The sequence below is a fragment of the Pseudopipra pipra genome, chromosome 1, assembly GCF_036250125.1.
Source record: "Pseudopipra pipra isolate bDixPip1 chromosome 1, bDixPip1.hap1, whole genome shotgun sequence".
Taxonomy (NCBI): domain Eukaryota; kingdom Metazoa; phylum Chordata; class Aves; order Passeriformes; family Pipridae; genus Pseudopipra; species Pseudopipra pipra.
Window position 1 is genome coordinate 71,932,383 of NC_087549.1, and position 20,561 is coordinate 71,952,943.

The 20,561-nt window shown below is 37.6% G+C and overlaps 1 protein-coding gene across 5 annotated transcripts in view; it reads left to right on the top strand.

The window, feature by feature from the left end:
* The window catches only part of TENT4A (terminal nucleotidyltransferase 4A), a 59,300-nt gene that overhangs the window by 12,804 nt on the left and 25,935 nt on the right, over positions 1-20,561 (top strand). For all 5 annotated transcript variants that reach the window (XM_064660900.1, XM_064660873.1, XM_064660892.1 and 2 more), the window contains exons 2-8: positions 2,029-2,152; positions 3,902-3,948; positions 4,824-4,944; positions 6,123-6,230; positions 6,930-7,058; positions 8,159-8,372; positions 14,507-14,633. In XM_064660900.1, the coding sequence (XP_064516970.1) occupies positions 2,029-2,152; positions 3,902-3,948; positions 4,824-4,944; positions 6,123-6,230; positions 6,930-7,058; positions 8,159-8,372; positions 14,507-14,633 (870 nt within the window). The remainder of the gene's footprint in view (positions 1-2,028; positions 2,153-3,901; positions 3,949-4,823; positions 4,945-6,122; positions 6,231-6,929; positions 7,059-8,158; positions 8,373-14,506; positions 14,634-20,561) is intronic.

Genomic DNA, 20,561 nt, shown 5'->3' on the forward strand with positions numbered 1-20,561 from the left:
GAAAACACCTTAAAGCTCCTTCATAATGATTTCTTTTAAAGAGCATCTGTATACTCAAGTAGCAGCAGCAATCTTGGCAAATGTAGGGACAATAAAATGAAAAGAGGTGTGTGTTGGACTGAAGGGCAGAATTCCGTGTTGACTCTGTGTGTGTTTGCCACCTGTCAGAAAACGTGTTGCAAACTGAAAACAAGCTGAAGAAGGTTAGCAGTGATCAAACTTTGGACTTGCTTTTGTGTAAAGAGAGAGAAATCAATGAGGATTGGTAGCTTGGAAAACTGCTGGTGGATAGAGACAAGTGGATATGAATTGAGAACCTGTGAAGTGTTACGTTTTAAGATGAACTGCCAGTAATAACTTTTTTTGCCCCAAGAAAAAGAGGATCAGATAAAATCATTACCAGACAACAATTTAAAACAAAGTTCTCTTTACTCTGATGCATACTTAAATTCTCATAGAATGCCGTTGTGACAAAAGCATAAATGGACTGAAAGACCTGGAAAAATCAATGGAAGAAAAGTCCTTTGAGCTAATATGCATCATGATTGGGATCCACCCCAAAAGTATGGCAAAGGAAATTACTGGAGGCTTGGAAGGATGGCTGCCCCTTTGTCTTTCCTGCTTTTCCTTGCTTTCACCCTGTATCTACTTACTGCAGATTTTTATAGGCAGGCGAATAGGAAGTCTTCAGTTTGGCCCCACTGCTGTTAGGTGTGTTGCAAATATTTTATTCTTTGGTCTTGTTGTCTTGCAAAGGAAAATAGCATACTTTCTATAAACAAAACAGGGTCAAGTTAGTTTTCATTTTCTGTCTTGCTTGAAAGTTTTGGAATCAAGTAGATTCATCAACAGATTGAAATGTAGTCTGCAGTGTACTTAAATGTTCGTTTAGGGATCCAGGCTCAGTTTAAGATCAGAGAAAGGGCAAACAGTAATTCTAAATATGTATGCTTTTTGGAAGTGTGTTTGTGCTTTGCTGCTAAAATCTCTTTGTGTATTGAATTCTGACACTTAACCTCCAACAGATATGCCTAATTTTTATCTGTTAAGAGTTGGAAATACCTATTAAAATGAGTTGCAGAAGTCTCAGGTGAAGAGTTATGAGTTTTTCTGGAGTTGTATTAAATTTTACTTTTGAAAGGCGAAGTATATTAACTATAGATTGATTTTTGGGTGTAGGACAGTATTTGGATTTCACTGCATTGTTGACTAGATATGTTTCTTGAGTTAGAGAGAAATCATAAAAACGTGTCAACATCAAAAGATGTCTTTGTAAAATGTCACAGCTGTAGTTACTTGCTTTTTTTTTTTTTTTGTTTGGCATAGCTTGATGCTTTTCCACTGAAAAAAGCAAACATGGCATTCACCTTAAAACTCAAATTTGGCAGCAAGTGTTCTATAGTATTGGGAGATGGGAAACAAAAGGGCTTAATAGGTGTATAAGGTTCCAGTGTCAGAACTCTTCATGTAACACTGGTATTGAAATACTTTACACTTGAGAACATATTTAACACTTCTTACTCTGCATTCAGTGGAAAGGTCACTTCCTGTGTGAATGAAAGGCTAATAAAGGGGTTTGAGTGTCAAGGGAATCCCCATTTGTCAAAGTGGACATGTTCATATCAAGAAATACTCAAATGTCCTTTTTATTGCCCTTCACAGAAATGCATCAATGCCAGTGGCCTGTTTGCAAGTCTGTGTAAGCTACCACATACACAGAAGTAAGAACTGCTGGAAGAATAAACCTATTTGAAGATTTTAGTTGTTCTGCTGCCATTTCACATTTGTGTCATTACATAGTTTTTAAGATTCAACTTTGTTTTTTAAAGAAAATAAACATAGAGAAACAGGAATTGAATTTGGCTTCCAATGTTGACCCAGTAAGAAATTTAGTAAATGTCTACTAGAGTTAGTGTTCTGAGTCTTTTGGTTAAAGAATGATATTGAATAAAGCCTGTGGCCTGTTTCTGGTAAAATTTATTGTAATAGTTAAATTGTCATTATAACTGATCCTACTTTCTCCATTAGACTACATGAAGAAATAATTGACTTCTATGACTTCATGTCCCCTCGTCCTGAAGAAGCAGCTATGAGAAGAGAAGTGGTAAAAAGAATAGAAACAGTCATCAAAGATCTCTGGCCTACAGCTGATGTGAGTGTAATTTAAGTTGTGATTTGCTTCTCTAGTAAATTGTAGAGCTTGATTCACTTAACCTTGCTATTATATTCCGTGGTTTAGAAATTAACAGATAATACTTCAAACTTAAGGCAATTGACTTCATATCGCAGCTCTTGCAGTATTTGGCAGTTCATTTTGAAAAGTGGGGGAGACTTCAAACCCGGATGTCAGGTTAATGAATGTTACTGATTATTTTTTGATTTTGAGAACTGGGAATGTGAAGAGCTGTCCACTTTAAGTAGTGCATTTCTTAAAGTAATAAAGCAGTAGGACAAGAGGGCACAGTCCTAATCTATGCCAGGGGAGGTTTAGGTTAGACATTAGAAAGAAATTCTATACAGAGAGAGTGATCAGACATTGGAATGGGCTGCCCAGGGAGGTGGTGGAGTCCCTGGAGGTATTTAAGAAGAGACTGGATGTGACACTTAGTGCTATGGTCTAGTTGATAGAGTGGTGCTGAGTCATGGGTTGGACTCGATCTCAGAGGTCTTTTCCAATCTGGTTGATTCTGTGATTCTGTAAATTGATTGTCTTATAACTGAATTTTGGATGTTAAAGTGAGACTGACTACCTATGTGTTCATTGCTGTAAGGAGTCCTGACTGTGGATATTTGTAAATAATAATGTTTTACAAAAGAGCAGTTAAACACAGATTTTCTTGGTTTTTTTGTACTCTTCATGAATTTGACATTCAGGGGGTTACTTTAGCCCTACTTTAATGGGAAAATTGCACTCCCTGAGATACTTTGCAACCAATGTTTGTGTAATTTCAAACACTTTGTTACCCAATGAATAAGTTTGCTCATACAAAAAGAATGTCTCATCCAAAAAGAACTGTATCTCTAGCATCACCCTCATGATTACCAGATAGTAGCACTGTCATTTGTAAGCAGAAAAATGCTTCAGATCACTGTGATTTCATGTCCTCCTGTGGCAAAAAGTGAGGCCTCTGGCCACAGCACTGAGCTAAAGATACTGTAAAGCTCATCTGCTTCATCCTTACCCGTGTTTTTCCTTCATAGTAAGACTTTTCTGCCTTGTGGAAATAGATAGAAACACTAAAATGACCCAGTGTTGCCCAGCCTTTTCATAGGAAGAAAGACGTGAACTTATAAATTGTGCTCTGCTCTATCAGAGGGTGAAGAACGTCTCAATTCTTCAGATTGGAAGCATACTAAAAATATTTGATGTGGACTGTGGATTTATCTCCAGCATGCCTGCTTTTCCACACAAAGACTGCTACTGCTGCTACTTCATAGTCATCCTTAACAGTAAAATCTGGAGTATTTATCTTTATCTGAATTATACGTTTAGATGCACTTGCTGGTTTTTTAAACCTAAAAATTTGGAAAATTTATTCCCTTAAACTCTTCCAATTTCAGTAAAGCTGTTCTGTGAGGAAAAAAAGGAAGCAGGAAGGAAGGAAAGTGATAAAAGCTGTCAAACTGGAAATAAATACTGAAAAGCATTTGTTTAAATCTGTGCTCTGTTAGCAGGATTGGTATTTATTTCATGTTTAAGAAGTACCCAATTTCCTCTAAAGTTGCATGTGTAAGAAAAAGTGTAGTTGTACATGCTTAGTGTAGTGTATAATACTTTAAGGATATAGACTACATCCTTGACTATATTCTTAACAAGTTGAGAAAAATATTGTCTTCTGAAAGTAAAATTAAGTGATCATTCATAGTTACAAGATATTTCCTTGGTGTGGTTTTTTTTCAGGTCCAGATATTTGGCAGCTTTAGTACAGGGCTTTATCTTCCAACTAGGTAAGTAATAGTTTACTTTTACATAAAGTTTTCCTTTTAGAGAAATGGTAAATTTCAAAGAGGAGTTTAGACTGGAATGTGTAAACCTGTCAAACTTTCAGTCAAACTTTTGTCTAGTGTTTAATGTGACAAACGGAAAAGCTTCTGAACTTCAAGATTTGCAATAAGTTTTTTATGTGTCATTGTACTGCTCTGTTGACCCTTTTAAACATACAGTGGAAATGAATGTTTATTGTTTACTGTGTAAACATTGTTTTGTTAAATAAGATGAATTACTGAGAGTGTGTCACTTATCACAGAGTTACTTTGTAAAGTTGAAAGAGTCATCACTGTGATGTATTCTCATTGGTTTGGAGAGCAAGATGTCTTACTTAATTTGTTGTTTTATATCACTTAATGGTTCAGTTGATGGATGTGGAAAACCTGTGTAGCTCTGTGTAAAAGACTGTGTTATCTTTACATTGATTAGATTTTCAGTAGGAAAGCACTGGAAATTTCATTTCTATGAATAGCAATCAATGATAAAAATGGTTTGGACTATTAACGTGCTTGTCAACATGGGTATATAGGTTAGGGATAGAATTGGGCTGTAGAAGTCAGAGGGGAGGGAGCAGGAAAGGTAAAAGGGAGGGGACCTCAAAGAACTCATCAGAGAAGTGGAGGCAGGAAAGTAGAATGCTGCTTTGGGTCCTAGAGCACAGTAGACTCTCTTGCTTAACAATCCTAAAAGGAGTTAATTGGGAACTTAGATTAAAAGTTGCACAGTGATCACCCTGTAGGACTTGTGATATGTAGAATGCCAATTTGATCGTATTTTTTGGTGGTGTATTATACTTTAGACTTAATGGATTTCGTATTGTGTTCTTTTTGTCTAGTGATATTGATCTGGTTGTTTTTGGGAAATGGGAACGGCCTCCTTTACAGCTGCTGGAGCAAGCGCTAAGAAAACACAATGTGGCTGAACCATATTCCATTAAAGTACTTGATAAAGCTACGGTAAGTAATAGTCTTTGGAATACTGAACTAAAAAACTTTCAGATCCCTTAAGATGTTGGTGGTAAATATGTGCTTTTAATTCATGAAGCAAATTATATTGCTTTAAGCTCTCTGAGCAAGATTTCAGTAGAATCTGTGCGTGCTTAGCAATAACATGTAGTCTTTTACATGGACAGTGGTAATTGTGTACTGTGTTTGCTGGAAGGCCATATCTTGTGCTTATGTTGTCAATAGGGATCTGAAAGGCAGTATTTGCAAAATATCCAGTAAAATAAATTTACTCTTAGCATAATGTTTTTCCATTGACCTTTGAGGGGAATTTGTTTAACCAGGGACCACTAACTAGAGCTGTCTGTCTTGGAAAACAATTTTCAGATTGTCTTGTTTCTAATGACATAGTGAAATGTTCCAAACCTAAAATTTATTTTTCCCTTCCAAAATATGCTACTTGTGCGCTTTATTTAATTTGTGAAACTGATGAGTATTATCTCTTGCGTCTATCTTGTAAGCCTAACAAATCACATTGAATATGTTAAAAACTTTAATGTATGAGAATTTTATGTTACTGAGCAAGTGATGTTTTCCCAGGTGACTAGGGTGAGTATTCGAAACTTCTGTTAACAAGCTGCTATGTTCTGTGGTCTCCAAAACAGGCTAACTCTTTTAGGTCCAGAATATTCTTGTGGCTTCTGTCAGAGTAGCAGCACATAACAGTAGCTCTGGTAGTCTTTGGTTTACTTGAGAACAAATGGGATTTTCAGAATCTGTGTTACCAGTTAGTGATGGAAAATGGCAGTAGGCTAGGCTTACAATTCTATTAGCCTTTCTTATTTTATTCCTTCTGCTGTTGGTATAAGATGATGCCATACATCTACTCTTCTTCATTTTCCATTTCAGATTAAAAATACATAAAGTTCAATTTAAAATAAATACTGTCAGCTGAAGTTGAGGTTATGATTTAAGATGGTTTTGGAAGGTACTGTGCATGTTTTTAATCACCAAACTAAAAAAAACGTTTACTTGTCAGTCAAGTTAGGATTGTTGCCTCTTCTCAAAAAGACAGACTTGATAGTTGCATTAATCAGCATTAGTAGTATCTCTGTGTCTTAAGTGAATAAGCTAGAGAATAGCACCAGTGTTGTATTTTTGGGGATTCATAATTGTTTTAATCTTTTCAGGTACCAATAATAAAACTTACTGACCAGGAGACAGAAGTGAAAGTTGATATCAGTTTTAATGTAGAAACTGGTGTGAAGGCAGCTCGATTTATCAAGGAATATATGAAGGTACCAGCCATATAGTGAATGTTATACTACTTACTAAGGATGTGCTTAAATGCTTAGCTAACCTTTTTTGGTATGGCTTGAAAATTTACTGCTGAAGACTATTTTCATTAATTAAACATGGATGTTTTAATTTATTTTCTATTGATATCTATTCCGTGTTCCCTTCGAGTGCTAGTTGTTTGCCTGAATAAACCTGTACACTGAAGGGACTTCTGCAATCATGTCTAGATCTGCAGATAGGTACTAAACTTTGCTTCTAAAGGAAGTCTCTTTTCAAGGTTTGCTTACCTTGAATTTCAGTGATGCTTGATTATGAATACTGTCTTGCTAAACTTCCATAAACCAATTCTTCTGTAGCTACATACTTAAAAGTATCCTTTTATGCTCTTCAGTAAAAGTATTACTCAGATTGAAAGTTTTGACTATAGTAAGTGACACTGGTATTCAAAGAAGGATATAAAAATCTTAATGTTTGGGGGGATAAATTTTATATGTAAGCTCTTCAATCAGAGTCGAAGTCTATTCATCAGCATCTAGAATAAAAAAAATACGTTTCAGTTCTTCCTATGGAAACACTTTATAGCACATCACTGAAAATACTTTTGTATTAGATGAATTTTTATGTATTGAGATTGCGTAGTGCTTAATTTGTTTTGGAATGTTGACATTGTAATTGATAAGACTTACTTTGCTTTGCAGAAATACTCTTTGCTGCCTTATTTGATTTTAGTATTAAAACAGTTCCTCCTTCAGAGGGATTTGAATGAAGTTTTTACTGGTGGAATTAGCTCTTACAGCCTAATTTTAATGGCAATTAGTTTCCTGCAGGTAAGTCTGTTCCTTATTTGTTTCTATATTCTTTAAAATATTTTGATTTTTGTACCTATGCCCTTTTTTTGTACTGTTTCTTCCGACCACCCTTCACAATGCACAGCTTTGTTGTTATGGCTCTAAGCGTTTGACTGTTGGCAGTTCCTATGGACTACCTCTCAAACATCTAAGAACTTCTCTTCCCTGTGTGAAGTGAAATAGCAGCAGGAGCCTTGTGAAAGGCACAGGGGCTGTGCATTGTTTTCTGTGCCAGGGTGTGTACCTGAATGGTGTTGCCTAATGGTACCTAATGGTGTTGCGTAAATCTGCCAGGATGCAGTTTGTGTGTACTACTGATACTGAACGTGCAGAGTAGTTGATTTCAGTGTTTATCAAAATTATGAAATCCAACAGTCAGGTTGGTTTTTCATTGTGTTGTTTAGGTTTTGACATGCGTAAGACTGACATATGCTGTACATAAGTGATGAAATAACTGAGTTACAGTGTTACAAATGAGTCACAATGCCTTCCAATGAATTTTTGTGACAGTACGCTTCCTACAGGTATGAACAAGTATGGAGTTAGCATCTCTTGGCAGCTGTGGTGATGGAAAAACTACATATTCTCTGGTGCTGCTGCTTGTTGAAATACTACTATCGATTTTATATACCAAATATAATATGTGGAGACAGAGACAAGAACTGTATTTTAATTGGGACAGATAGATTCTGCCCCTACTTCTGAAAACATTGAGGGATAGATTTTCTGTGAAAAATCAGGTATTATTTTGTTACTAACTAATTATAACAATTAGCTGTACTAAGCTGTAATTTAGTAGAAGCAATACTTCTTTATTGCTTTTGACTTAGGGGAAAGAATTCCCTTAGCCTCAAAAAGCCATGAGGAAGGTTGAAAGAATTCTTGGGCTTCCAGATACTGCTGAAGTGCTGCCCCCTCTCGGTTGTGTGAGAGTAGTTTAAATTCATGAAGAAGGAATGACTGAGTTGAGACTTCTGTGAAATAATACTCAGCTGTTTAAATGAGAGCTTTTTGTTGCCCTGTGTTCATGGTCTGAAAACTATTAATTTTTAATAATCAAAAACTGTGTTTTGTCACAGCTGCATCCAAGAATTGATGCCAGAAGAGCTGATGAAAACCTTGGAATGCTTCTAATAGAATTTTTTGAACTCTATGGAAGGAACTTTAACTACTTGAAAACTGGTATTAGAATAAAAAATGGAGGTGCCTATATTGCCAAAGAAGAAATCATGAAAGTCATGACTAATGGATACAGACCATCCATGCTATGTATTGAAGATCCTCTCCTGCCTGGTAAGATTGTACACTTGCAATATTCCAGGGCTTTGGCTCAACTTGTGATTCATGGCTTATGTTAATCTGTCAAACAAATTAAGAAGCTGCACTGAAAGAGACTGTTGCTGGTGTAGAGGTGCAGTTATGGAGAAGGGCTAAGGGATCTGGACCTGAAGTCTCCCAAGATTCATAACCTGAATAAATTGAATTGCACGGGCACAGTGCAGTTGCATAATGAATTGGAGATTCAGAACTGTGTTGAGTATATAATAAGAGTTTCTGACAGCACTGAGAGACAGTAAAAGGAAGAAGTCCAGGAAATCCTGGGAGAAGGTTTGTTAGTAGGAACAGTTCTCCATTGTTCATTATGAGAATGGAAGGTATAGCTTTTCTCACGACGGTCTGTGGTGCCATAGTGCAGATAAATTGTACCATATGGGAAAGACATGCCCCAGATGAGGTATCTGTCCTGCAGGGCGGTGCTGTAGAGACCACATAGGAACATGGGTGTGTATCCATAAATATACAGCAAGGGACTGGCTGGTGGTGGTGTGCAGAATTGTTTGCCTAACTGGCTTCTGTGCAGCACAGGGACCTTTAGAGAATGCCAGGTATGGTTGCATGTACTTTTGAAAGTAACTAACATAAAATTAATTTTTTTTAAGATTTGGTTTTGATTCAGTAACCTTCAAAATAATCAAGATTAATTTTGGCTGAGAGCCTCAAAAACATTTCCAGCTTTAAAGTACTCAGTTTGTATTCTATTTAGACTGCCACGAGTAGCTAAAATTCCAAAACAGCTTTTTAATAAAGTCAATTTTCAGTTAATTTGGACTTCAGCTTTAGTATTTCTAGAATGTAATTGGCACTCAAACTCCATAGTGTCACATCTTATGTGTAGACTGCTTATGTACAGCACTATTAAAGCAAATACCATGGATCAGGAGCTGAAGTCTGGCACCTTGTGAAATACTCAATATGCTGAATGTTCATAGTTCTTTAGAACACATTGCAGGCTCTGATACTCATTTGTCTAACCACGTATCTGATATGTTTGTAGCTCTGAGTTTGTGTCCACCATGATTGGTGGACCACCACTTGGTGAGGCATATGAGTGATTTTGCAGAACTGCCATTATGTCATTGAGATTTCCTTCAGGAGCTCTGTACTTACTTGCCCGAAGATCCATCTGAATAGCAGCATGAGCCACAATTGTTTAGAGTCAAAACATCCACTGCCCGCCAGTTCTGTTCTTTCTTATCTGCTGAGGACTGAAGGAGAAGAAACTGGATATGCTACACAATGTTTTAATCACTGCAATGTTTTAATCAATCCAACTAGTGTGTTGGAGAAGAAAAATTAAATTTTAGGGCTCTGTACTGTTCCTCCTAGCATAAATCTTGCAGCAGTGAAGAACTATAGTTTAGAAAAAAGGTATCTAGTTGTATGCTATCAAAGAGTTGGTAAGAATTAAATTCTAGAGGAGTTTATATGGGCTGAGATAATGTAATTCTTGCAGCAGATAGTGTTTTGGCAATGGAAATGAAAGCTGACAATAGCTTGAAGTTATCTGACCACTATATTCCCATAGGAATATTTTCTGACAGCTAATACAGACCTTCAGAACTTACCTGATGGAGCTAGGAGGAAAATTATATAGAACATATAGGATGGCTCTTTCAATCAGATCACATGAGTACAGCCTCCTTAGATCTAGACTTAGTCACATACTTGTACAGTATCTCAAATTACCTGTCAAGTGTATGTAGATAATGTCAAGAATTCTGTTGATTGGTTTAGTTCTGTTCCTCCTCCTGTCCCAGTACAAAAAAGTTTTCCAAGGGTTCAGGTCCTTGCCCAGTTGACAAGTCATATCTCTGATTAGTTTGCATTCAGATCCGCTCAGTGTCTAACTCTGTGAGGGCTGGTGGCAGAACTGTGAAGGAGATGGGAACAAATATTTTGGTAGAGTGGACACAGATGTCTCTTGACTTAAATTAGCATAAGCTGTCACAGAGTTTTGCCCCTGCAAACCTGTGTTCGCACTGTATGCGCAAGTCTTTAATCTTTTTTCAATCTTTTTTTTTTAGCCTGATCACAACTATCTCTAAATCTCCAGTTAAGCCTTGGAAGAAGACTTCAAAAAATGACTTTGTAATCCAAAAATGTGACAAAAAATACAGGGATAAAAAGAAGGCCTAGTAATTTCTCAGAGTTGTGTGAAAGTCCCTCCTGTGGGATTATGCACTAGTTCAGCAATGGGATACTGAAGGGTATAACTCATAAGAATAGCTTTGAGTAGTCTTGTAGGGGACAGGAACACGTTTAGTGGGATTAGTTCCTTTAAGTTGGAGGAACTGTGTTTTCTTCAGTTTGAAATGGTGATGTTTGGCTAACAGATGTAAGGTGTTATCAGAAGGTTATGATACTTCAGTTCTACCTGCTCAGTATCTTCTGTTAGTTCCTGGATTTAGAAGGACCAGGCATCAAACTGTTGTGTTGCTGTTTTGGTCATAATGGGTTTTGCTTGGATTCTTCTGGGTGCTGTAGGGTTTCCTCTGGGATTTTCGAAGATTTATTATTGTGTGCCAGAAAATGATAACTTCTGTGATTTGGGAACCAAGATTCCAAGAAAGATTTCAGGAATCCACACTTCAAGTGGGAAGTGTTGTAGTATGGATTTGAGTTATCAGACTAGTCTACTGGTGATGCATATTGAAGTAGTTGTGTATACTTGACCTTTTTAAATCATGTAACATCTCTCATCTTGAGGTAGTGTCCTAGGATAGGGTAATGAGATGAAAATCATTCCCTTAACATCCTCCAAAAGGAGGGAGTTTCTGTAAACATCCTGTAGCTGCACCATTTCAATTTCTCAAAGCAATTGTCCTATTTTTTGATGTATAAAAAGCAAAAGGATTTATTTAGGAGAATTGCAAAGCCAGGCACTCAGAAGTCTATTCACAGTAATATGTTGGAGCAGAGTAGATGATACCATCTTAGAAAAGGTTTGTGTGGTGTTGTTCTAGCAGCATGCTGTCTTGGAAGACATAACTCTGATTGCAGGTGACAAACTTTTAATCTGTGGTTGTAAAACAAGCTTGGCACTTATGCAGCAGACTGTTAGGGAGGCTTATTATTTTATGCCTTTAGGAATCAGGTGATTATCAAGGTCCTTCAGTCATTTCTGATGTTCAGAACAGGAATGATTTTGATCTTATTTCAGATTGTCAGTGGCTAGAGTAATTAAATTGCTACCCTTTAACACATTAGAGTTTAAAACTTGGGAGTTCCACCTCTACTGCTCCTTTCCCTCCCATCCCTTTTTCTTCATTCTGAATTGCTGTGGGCTCTAATGAAAGCTCTAAACCTTAAATTCAATGTGTTTTGTTTGGAAAGAGACTCTTTAACTTGAAGGGCTTATGCTTCATGTTGCTTGCTTCTGCATCTCGATAGGTTACAAGTACAGGAAGTAATTAGATTGGCAACAATTGTTGATGGGATTGTCTCTTCTAGCCTTAGTGGCTGCCCAGAATTACTCATTGCAGCTTTTCAGTATCTGCTATTTGTCATTAGAACCTGCAAATATATATGTGTGTATAAAACATATTTATAAAAATACACAAATACATTGAACTTAGCATCTGAAAGAACCTCTTTAATTCTGAAACTTGCAAAAAGGTGTTTACTAGATAATAGCTTAACATAAATGGGTCTGCTTTAGTTTTAGTTACCTTTACCTTTTCCGGGCTGTATTCTTAAAACTGCTTCAGATAAAGGATACTGATAGCAAGTGGTAGAAACTTTGGACATGCTCCTTTAGGGATGAAGGCTTTGTTAGAAAGAATAAGGATTGAATTATACATGAAATCACACACCATTGTTATCTGCTAGTGTACATCTGAGTATTGAAATATGTATGTTTTTTTTAAAAAGTGAGAGCATTTGGGTTACAAGTTTTAGCTGATCAGTCCAGATTGTGACAAAAGAAGGATGCTCAGTTGCGTAAGGCATGATCCTCTCATGAGAGTGATCTCTCAGAGGAAAATCTATTCAGGACAGCAAATGCAAATATGCAATCTTTTGGCTTCATTAATATGCTGCTTTCTTGATTAGGTAGGGCCATCTCTATACAGAGTTGACTGGTGCAGTTCACAGTAGCTCCAGCTGCAGTGTAAATCAGAAGCTCTGCAGACTGTGTAATTGATTAAAACTGGTTTATTCAGGCACATTATGAACTAATTACAGGTGCAGAGTGAGGCAGTCCAGGAACCTAGGCATGAGCTATTCTGCTTCTGTTCTCAAATCTGCTTCAATTGTCACTCAAACACAACTTTGTTGATTTAAACTGAACTGCCTGAGTTTGCTGTAAGTGGATTAGGGAAGGCTTATGATTTCTTTTGCTGGCACAACAGTGCCATTATGTGGCAACTGCTGCTGGACACAAGTGTCCTGCTTCTGAAAAACCTATACTGAATTAATCATTACTTTTCTAGTAGAATTAACATTTTTCTGCTCTGATTTCTTTACCACTGAAATACCTCAGTCACTTCTCTCAGCTGCCATTGGACTAAGTCATTTGTGAAGTCATCTGTGAAGAATACTCCTATGTCTTCTCCTAGATTCACTGCCCTAAGCCCACATTGATCTCTGCTTCTACTTCAGAATAGAGTCCAATAGTAAATAAATCATTTCAAGAGGCTTCTGTAATTTTGAGCCTAGTAGCTGCTGCATACTGCAGCAGTGCGTTCAGAACAAGATACTCAGTTACTTCAGTAAAGTATTTTTATATACTTCAGGAAGTATTTCTTGTTTAGTTTTTATTTGATCATGTAAATTACTGGAAAAGTTCTGTTTTCCCAAAATGCTCTTGCTCTCAGTCTGTTTTCACTGATTGTGCTTTTCTGTTAGAGTGGCATTATGGTTGTAGAATCTTGAAGGATTAAAAGGTGTTGTCAAGTAGTCAAGTGAAGGTTGTTTTATTTTTCCCCCTTGTATGACAGATCTCGGCATGTTTGTCTATAATGACTTGCTGGACAAAATGATTAGGGGAATGAAGAATTCCTCTGAAGTCAGATTCAGTCCTCCAAAGGATAGATTCTGTCCTTTACCCATCAATTTTCAAAATGCCATTTTTCATTAATTTCTTTTAATTATGGGCCCTGATCTGATTTTCAAGCTTTAAAGAATCATGCTCAGTGGTTTATCCCTCTCCAGTGTTCTCACAGCATTTCACACATCATTTTGAAGGAGGGAAGCTTTCACTGTAAGTTTTCTACCTACTCAAGACCTAGTCTGTATTTTATGCAATTTTAAGGAAGTTTTATTTGTGTTTCTTAAATTGAATGCTGACAGTGAACTTTTGGTGTCTGCTACCAAATATATCTACAAAAACCCTCACATGTTTCATGCTATTAATAGCAAAAGTCAAAGGTATCAAATGGGAGACCAATTTTTGTACATTTTCACTGATATAGAAACTGTACCATGTTCTTAGCTTCTGCAGTTCCTCACATGACACTGGATTTGGAAGGAATTCTGGTTAAAATGTTACTCATGCCTAAAGAAGAGCAGTTGAGAGTGCCAGTAATTTGATCAAAAAACAATGCTGTACAAACTCCTGGAATCCTCTGTGGTAGATTTTGACCAACTGGTTTATCCTGTGGAGATAAATAGTTTGTATGAGTTGGTCTATTAATGTCTAGTTTTGATAAGGTGAAATAGGGGTTGATGTGCATATATCTGACCCAATTGAAGACAATGCGGCTGCACAAGTGTCATTTTAAGCTGAATTTGCCCTACAGAAACTCTACTGGTAAGTGAGACATGATGCTTTGAGCTTGGTAGGTTCACTCTTGAAAAACAGCTATAAGAGCTTTAAACTGATCTCTGCGCTCCGTTTCTTTCAGGTGCTGGTGCGCGAGTATTTTAAAAGTGGTAAATTGAATGCATAATGTTAAGTGTCATTCCTAAGGTTAACTTCTATTGAGATAGGCACACTTGATGTGTGCCTTCCTGATGTGATTAGGATGGGATAAACAGCTTGAACAGAATTAGGCTGTATTGTTAAGGCTTCTGAGCTTTAAGTATGAATAATTTTTTGGTTACTGATATTAAAAAAAGATGATCTGATGACTGTCACATTATTTCAGGAAACGACGTTGGCAGAAGTTCTTACGGTGCCATGCAAGTGAAACAAGTTTTTGATTATGCCTACATTGTTCTTAGCCATGCAGTATCACCACTTGCAAGATCATATCCAAATAGAGATTCTGAGAGGTAATTAGTTCACTTTTTAAATATCCATTTGTCTGTGTAATCAATTAGGAATGTTTGGGTCTAGATCAATAAAAGGAATAATGTTATTTATTGTTTAAATGTGACTGTATTGAAATCTGCAAAAAAATTTAAGCTGCCCAGGGATATGTGAGTGCAATGCCTCAGTGTGCAGCACTGAAATGAAGAGAATATGATAACAACCAGGATGAGTCCAATGTGAGATTCTGTTATTGTGGAAGGGAGCCAGAAGATAATTGGTGTTTTCTCAAACATTCTGCCTAAAGTATTTCAAGGGAAGGTTTGCTTCTTTAATGTTTGGTCTGATGTATGTCTGTAATATGGCAGAAAGAAATGTGTGTGATCAAATTGCCTGTTTAGACAGAAAATTAGACAACAAGGCTAAGATTTTCCCTAGTTCTTTAATACTGACCCCATAAGCTGTTTTAAAAGACCTGATATGTATTTAAGAATTAAAAGAAGAATTAAAAGTATTATATTAAAAAATTATTAAAAATATTGAAAGAATCAGTTCAGTTTGACCATAATTTCAGGACTGCCATTAAAAGTAGCATACTTGTAGACATGCCATTTTTAATGCAGTTCTTAGTGTCTTTCATAGAAACACTGTACAACCAGTACTTTCTCAGCTCTCACCTTTGCAATTTCTCTGTTTTTTGAAAGGGGAGGAGAAAGAAAAAGAAGGCCTGGCAGCCATGTTGCATTTCCATTCATGTGTCTGCTCTAGTATATGTTATTCTAACTCTCAGTATAAATTTGGGCTAGATCAAAGTATGTCTTCCCTGAGACTTCCTAGAATCCCAATGGCTTTGAGCTCCCCAGCTAATCACAGGGAGGGGTGGCTGTAAAAAGTCATGTAAACTACCTTGATATGGCTACCAACTCTAGTCATGATATGAACTTCCAGCATTAGTGTCATTGGAAGTTGAAATAGTTTCTCTTTAGTAAGTTTACATCAAAGTGAATGCTGTCTTTCACTGGTGGGTTTAAAACAGGCAGTACTTTAATAGTGCCTGTGAATCCTCTAGGTTTTCAGTGGTATTAAATTCACAAAGATTGAGACTGAACTGTGATGGAGGTACAGAGGGAGTGGTACAGAGTGTTACGCACTGACATTTGAGACTGCTGTTTTAAGGTAGATTAAAGGTCTGTCTGTTAAATGTGTCTTGCCTGGCAATTCTTGGTACTGAATGAAACTTTGTTCTTACCCAAGTGTAGAACAACTTAGGGATTCCTGAAGTTTTGCTTGTGTCTTAGGTCCTGGCCTCCATTAACTTCTCTGTGTTTCTCTGAAGGATAATGTCATTCTGTTGTGAGGTATCTGTATTTATTACAGACATCAAAAAGTATATTTGCAGTGCATTTAATAGAAGCTTCAGGTGTCATCAATACATGCACTTCACATGTACTTGCACTTCTCACTATATTAGGGAAAATGTTTGGATTTTGGCACAACTTCAAACCTGTGAAAGAGTCCCAAGCAGCAGTGTTCAGGTGTCATGTGTCTGACTTGTCTGCGTGTTCTGGGCTGTCTGTGCCAGTGATGTCTGAATTTCAGAACCTGTCATGCCAGTGGCTTGCCTTTCTGTCAGAGGTGTCACGAGAGGAACAGCATTCAATAAAGTCCTGTATACAAATAGTTCCCCCAGAACCAGTCTTATCAGTGCCAATGGACCTGTAGGTGGATGATGAGCTGTTTAGTACCACGTTTTGTTGTGGAATCTCAACAGTCCATGTTTGGAACTGAGGTTCGTAGTTAAACCTGATGTACTTGGGTAATCCAGGTGTGTTTCGGATCCCTCTTCCACCTGTGAGACAGAGTGGTCTATGCTCTGTATCAAGACTTTTCTGGTGGCCTGACCTAAAACCTAGCCATCCAGGAGCCCTTTAATCTGATAATTTTTTTCCCTTTTCTAGGCTTGTCGGTGGTAGACTGAACCATAATATAACTATAAACAATGGTCTCCCTTTAAGACCAATGATGTGATATCCTACTAGAAGGATTGAGACTAAATGAAGAGTACTTGAAAGACTAGAACTTGCACGAGGCTGAACTGCCCAGGCTGACTTGAGTTTATTCAGTTTTGTCCTAATTGGGGCTAACTTTTCCCTAAGTGGAATGACTTGTTCTTGAACTGTCTGATGGGTTTGAATTCATATCACCTCTTTCCAGGGAAGGTTTCTGTGTACAGAATTCAATTGTGTAGATGGCAGTCTCAGTAGATTTCAAATCTTTCTTGATGACTGTTATGGCTCTTTTCCAGGGTCAGCCTAATTCAAATGACCAAATGTCTGAGTTAATTTGAGGCTCTCTAGCCAGCTGCTGCTTCTGATATTCCCAGTGGGGAAAAAAAAGTCAGCTTTTAGTCCTTCGACCTAGACCTTTCTCTTTGCCATGTTCTGTAGTAACAAGTCCCACAGAATAATAGGGAATAGATTCAAATGACTTGCCACCATTTTCATTCAAGCTTCCAAATACATCTGAGGTGTAGTGGGGGTTGAAAGGTACCTTCTGTCATGGAAAAGCTTTCTTCCAAGTGGAAACAGTAATCAGCTGTAATCCTGAAGTAATTCTTACAGCTACAGAAATTACCTTAAAGCTATTTTGTCCCCAGTCAGTCTCACCGATCCCCTTTCAAGAACAGCTCAGGAGAGTTTGATAGACAGTTTGGTTGATTTTTTTATTAGAGCAAACAGCTTCCTGTCATCTTGGAAAAAGGAGTTTCCTAGTAGGAAAATGAGGAGACTGATCCATTTTGAATCTGTACAACTTGTATGCAAGGTAAAGTTTAGTGTTCTAACTTCAGCCAAGATGACTGAAAATCATAATCACTTTCTTAGTATTTAGGGCCACAGAGACATGAGTCTAGTTTTAAAATATAGTTATGGACAGATTATCTCATGCTTAAGCATTGGTGTTACTAAGCTGTTTGAAGCACATACTATGGTCTTTGCCCATAGCCTGTCTCTAGAGAAGAGTGTGTCATTTTAAGTGAGCTAACTTCTTTAGTCTGAGGAGTGATGTTTTCATAGAGTCATTTAGGTTGGAAAAGACCTCCAAGATCATCGGGTTCAGCCATTGGCCCAGCTACCACTGCAGTCACCACTAAACCATGTCCCTCAGTGCCGTATTTACATGACTTTTAAATACATCCGAGGATGGTAAGTCCATCACTTCCCTGGACAGCCTGTTCCAGTGCTTGACGATCCTTTTGATGAAATTTTTCCTAATATGCAATCTAAACCTCCCCTGGTGCAGCTTGAGGCCATTTCCTGTTGTTCTGTCACTCGTTACCTGGGAGAAGAGACCGACCCCTACCTGGCTGCAACCTGTTTTCAGGTAATTGTAGAGAGTAGTAAGGTCCACCCTGAGTCTCCTTTTCTTGGGGCTAAGCAACCCCAGTTCTCTCAGCTGTTTCTCTTAAGACTTACAGTCCACCCCCTTGATCAGCTTCCTTACCCTTCTTTGGATACACCGTTTCGAGTCTGACCATTTTTCCGGTTTTATTCTGTTTCTTCATAAACTGCAGGATATTTGCAGATATTGGCAACAAACTCTTCCTTATTGATTCATTTTCTTTGAAATAGTGGACTATGTGTTACTATCCTCTCCATGGCCTCTATATTAAGGTGTAATTTCACATTATACTTTCTCTAGCCTAACTACTCCTATCAACTGTGCTTTTCCTTTCTTCTCAGTCCGAATCTTGCCTTGGATCAGCTCTAGCAATCCTGTAGTCAGAAGATGAGTCAGATTGACTCTGTGGTCTGACTGAGAACAAATATCTCAACATTTCTGTCATGTCAGGAAGTTGATCCAGCATGTGACTGATGATGGACAGATCAGAAGCAAGAGAAGCAGGAGGAGTTCACATTCGGGTCAAGAGCCATTTCACAGCCATATATTATGCTAATCTGGATGTGACAAAGATGCATCCTTAGTTAATATGAATGTTCTGCAGATAAGGATGTTGGCTGACACGCTAGTCTGTTGCATAGTCCAGATAGGAATGTATGCTCAGACTGCATATCTGAACAGCTGTGTAGTCACGTTTGGGAAGCAGTTGAGGTCATATGAAATGAGGATGTAAGACTTGGTTCTGCTCTCGTGTGTTCTTCAGTATAAGTAAGACTTTGGAAGTCTTCTGTAATGGTGCCAGAAATGGTGCAGGTGGATGAGGGAAAGGGGCAGTCATGCCAACAGGCTGGTGGTTGAGGAGTTGTCATTTACAGGTGATAGTCTTCAAAACAACTGTAGTCTGAGCCATATAGAAAGTGATCTTTCCATCTCTGTGCTTGGAAAGTTGTTTGGTCTCTTTTCCAGTTCAACTGGTCTAACTGCTGACAGGTCTATATGTTAGATTTGAGTTGCCACTGGTTGGCCAAAATAGTTCTGGGAGCTCTGGGAGCTGTCAAAAGGAATGTTAAATTTGCCTGCTAGATCTGCTGACACAGAGAGGAGAAATGTGCTATCTGAAACAGCTCTTCCTTTGCTTCACGTCTTGAATGAATGGTGGTGGTGTCACTAGAATGCTTGCTTTCTCTTAAAGGGTATCAGCAATACCAGCTTCTCCTATGCAGAGTATTTGTCAGGGTAAAGGTTTGAGGGTGTTCTTTTTAATCCTCATGCTCAAGCCAGATCCTTCGAAGGTGCTCCTTAGTTACACTTTTAATACCCTAGGGATATTTCACTTATTTTGACTGTTCTCTCACAGACTTGATGTTTTTTCATGCTCTGCTACTGACCTCATTCATGTGGAGCTTTACGTATTTGGTTTTACTGAATCTGATGTTATCAGTCTGAACCTTTTAAGAGTGATCTTAAGATTGATTTGCACAGTAGTTGTGCTGTAATGACAGCTAGAAAGTGTCCCTGTGAACTGAGGTCTTGCAGTGTGTGAAAAGAGAAACTTCTAAGTTCTTATTATAAAATAAACTAGACATGTAGCTAGCTTATTCCTGGTTTTGCTATGTGATAAATATATTAAGGGAAAAACCTTAAAGGGACATCTTTCACAGGAGAGTTGTCTAAGTTTTTTAACCAGTTTTTCCATGTCTTCCATCCAAGCATCTTTGAAGAATCGTGTGTGTCTTGTACATCTATAGAAATTCTTGCCTTAGTCAAATAAAAAGCCTTGAAAGTGTGAAGTTTTCTTGTATTAAAGGCAGGGTAGATTAATAGGATTTTTTGTTTCTAAGCACTTTCAGTGGTGAAAACAGATCTAAGCATAACTTTTAAATACTTTATTTAAAAAAATTGTTCTTTGAGCCTGTGGATATGCTCAAGTCCCATACATACGAAATAGTATTCTTTGAGATCAATATCTAGTTTGATCACACTTGCTTCCTCTTCACTGTTACATTAAGTATATGGCAGTATAGCCCAGTCACTTTTCAGTTTCTGATGTCTCATAATGAATGTTTTTAATTTTGCTGTACAAGCAATGTAGCATGGATCTGTCTCTTTGAACCCCTGACCTTATAACTTAGTGAATTTCCTTTTTTCTACAAAAAATTAGAGTTTAGGGATTTGATCTCTGTGCTCTTTGAAAGGAACTGGTGAGAGAACATATTCCCTAGTTCCCTATGTGCAATTCTGACACAATTGTTGGTGTAGCAGTAGTTTTACCCATTTTATCTATTTGATGGCAGGCGTTTTTGGTGTATCAGTCACCAAGTCTGATAAAAATACTAGCCTGTATTGTTCATTTTCCTTGTTGTATATGAAGTCACGACTCTTGATTTTGCTTCTGGGAAAGTACTCCAAGAAGCTTCAGGCTTTGATTTGCTTCTGGGAAAGTACTCTGAGAAGCTCCCAGCTTGGCAAACTCCTTATCTGTAAGAGCTTGTGTTATTCGGTCCCTTTTCCTTTCCTGGTTCTAAGACCACAGCTGGTGGTAGTTGTGAAAT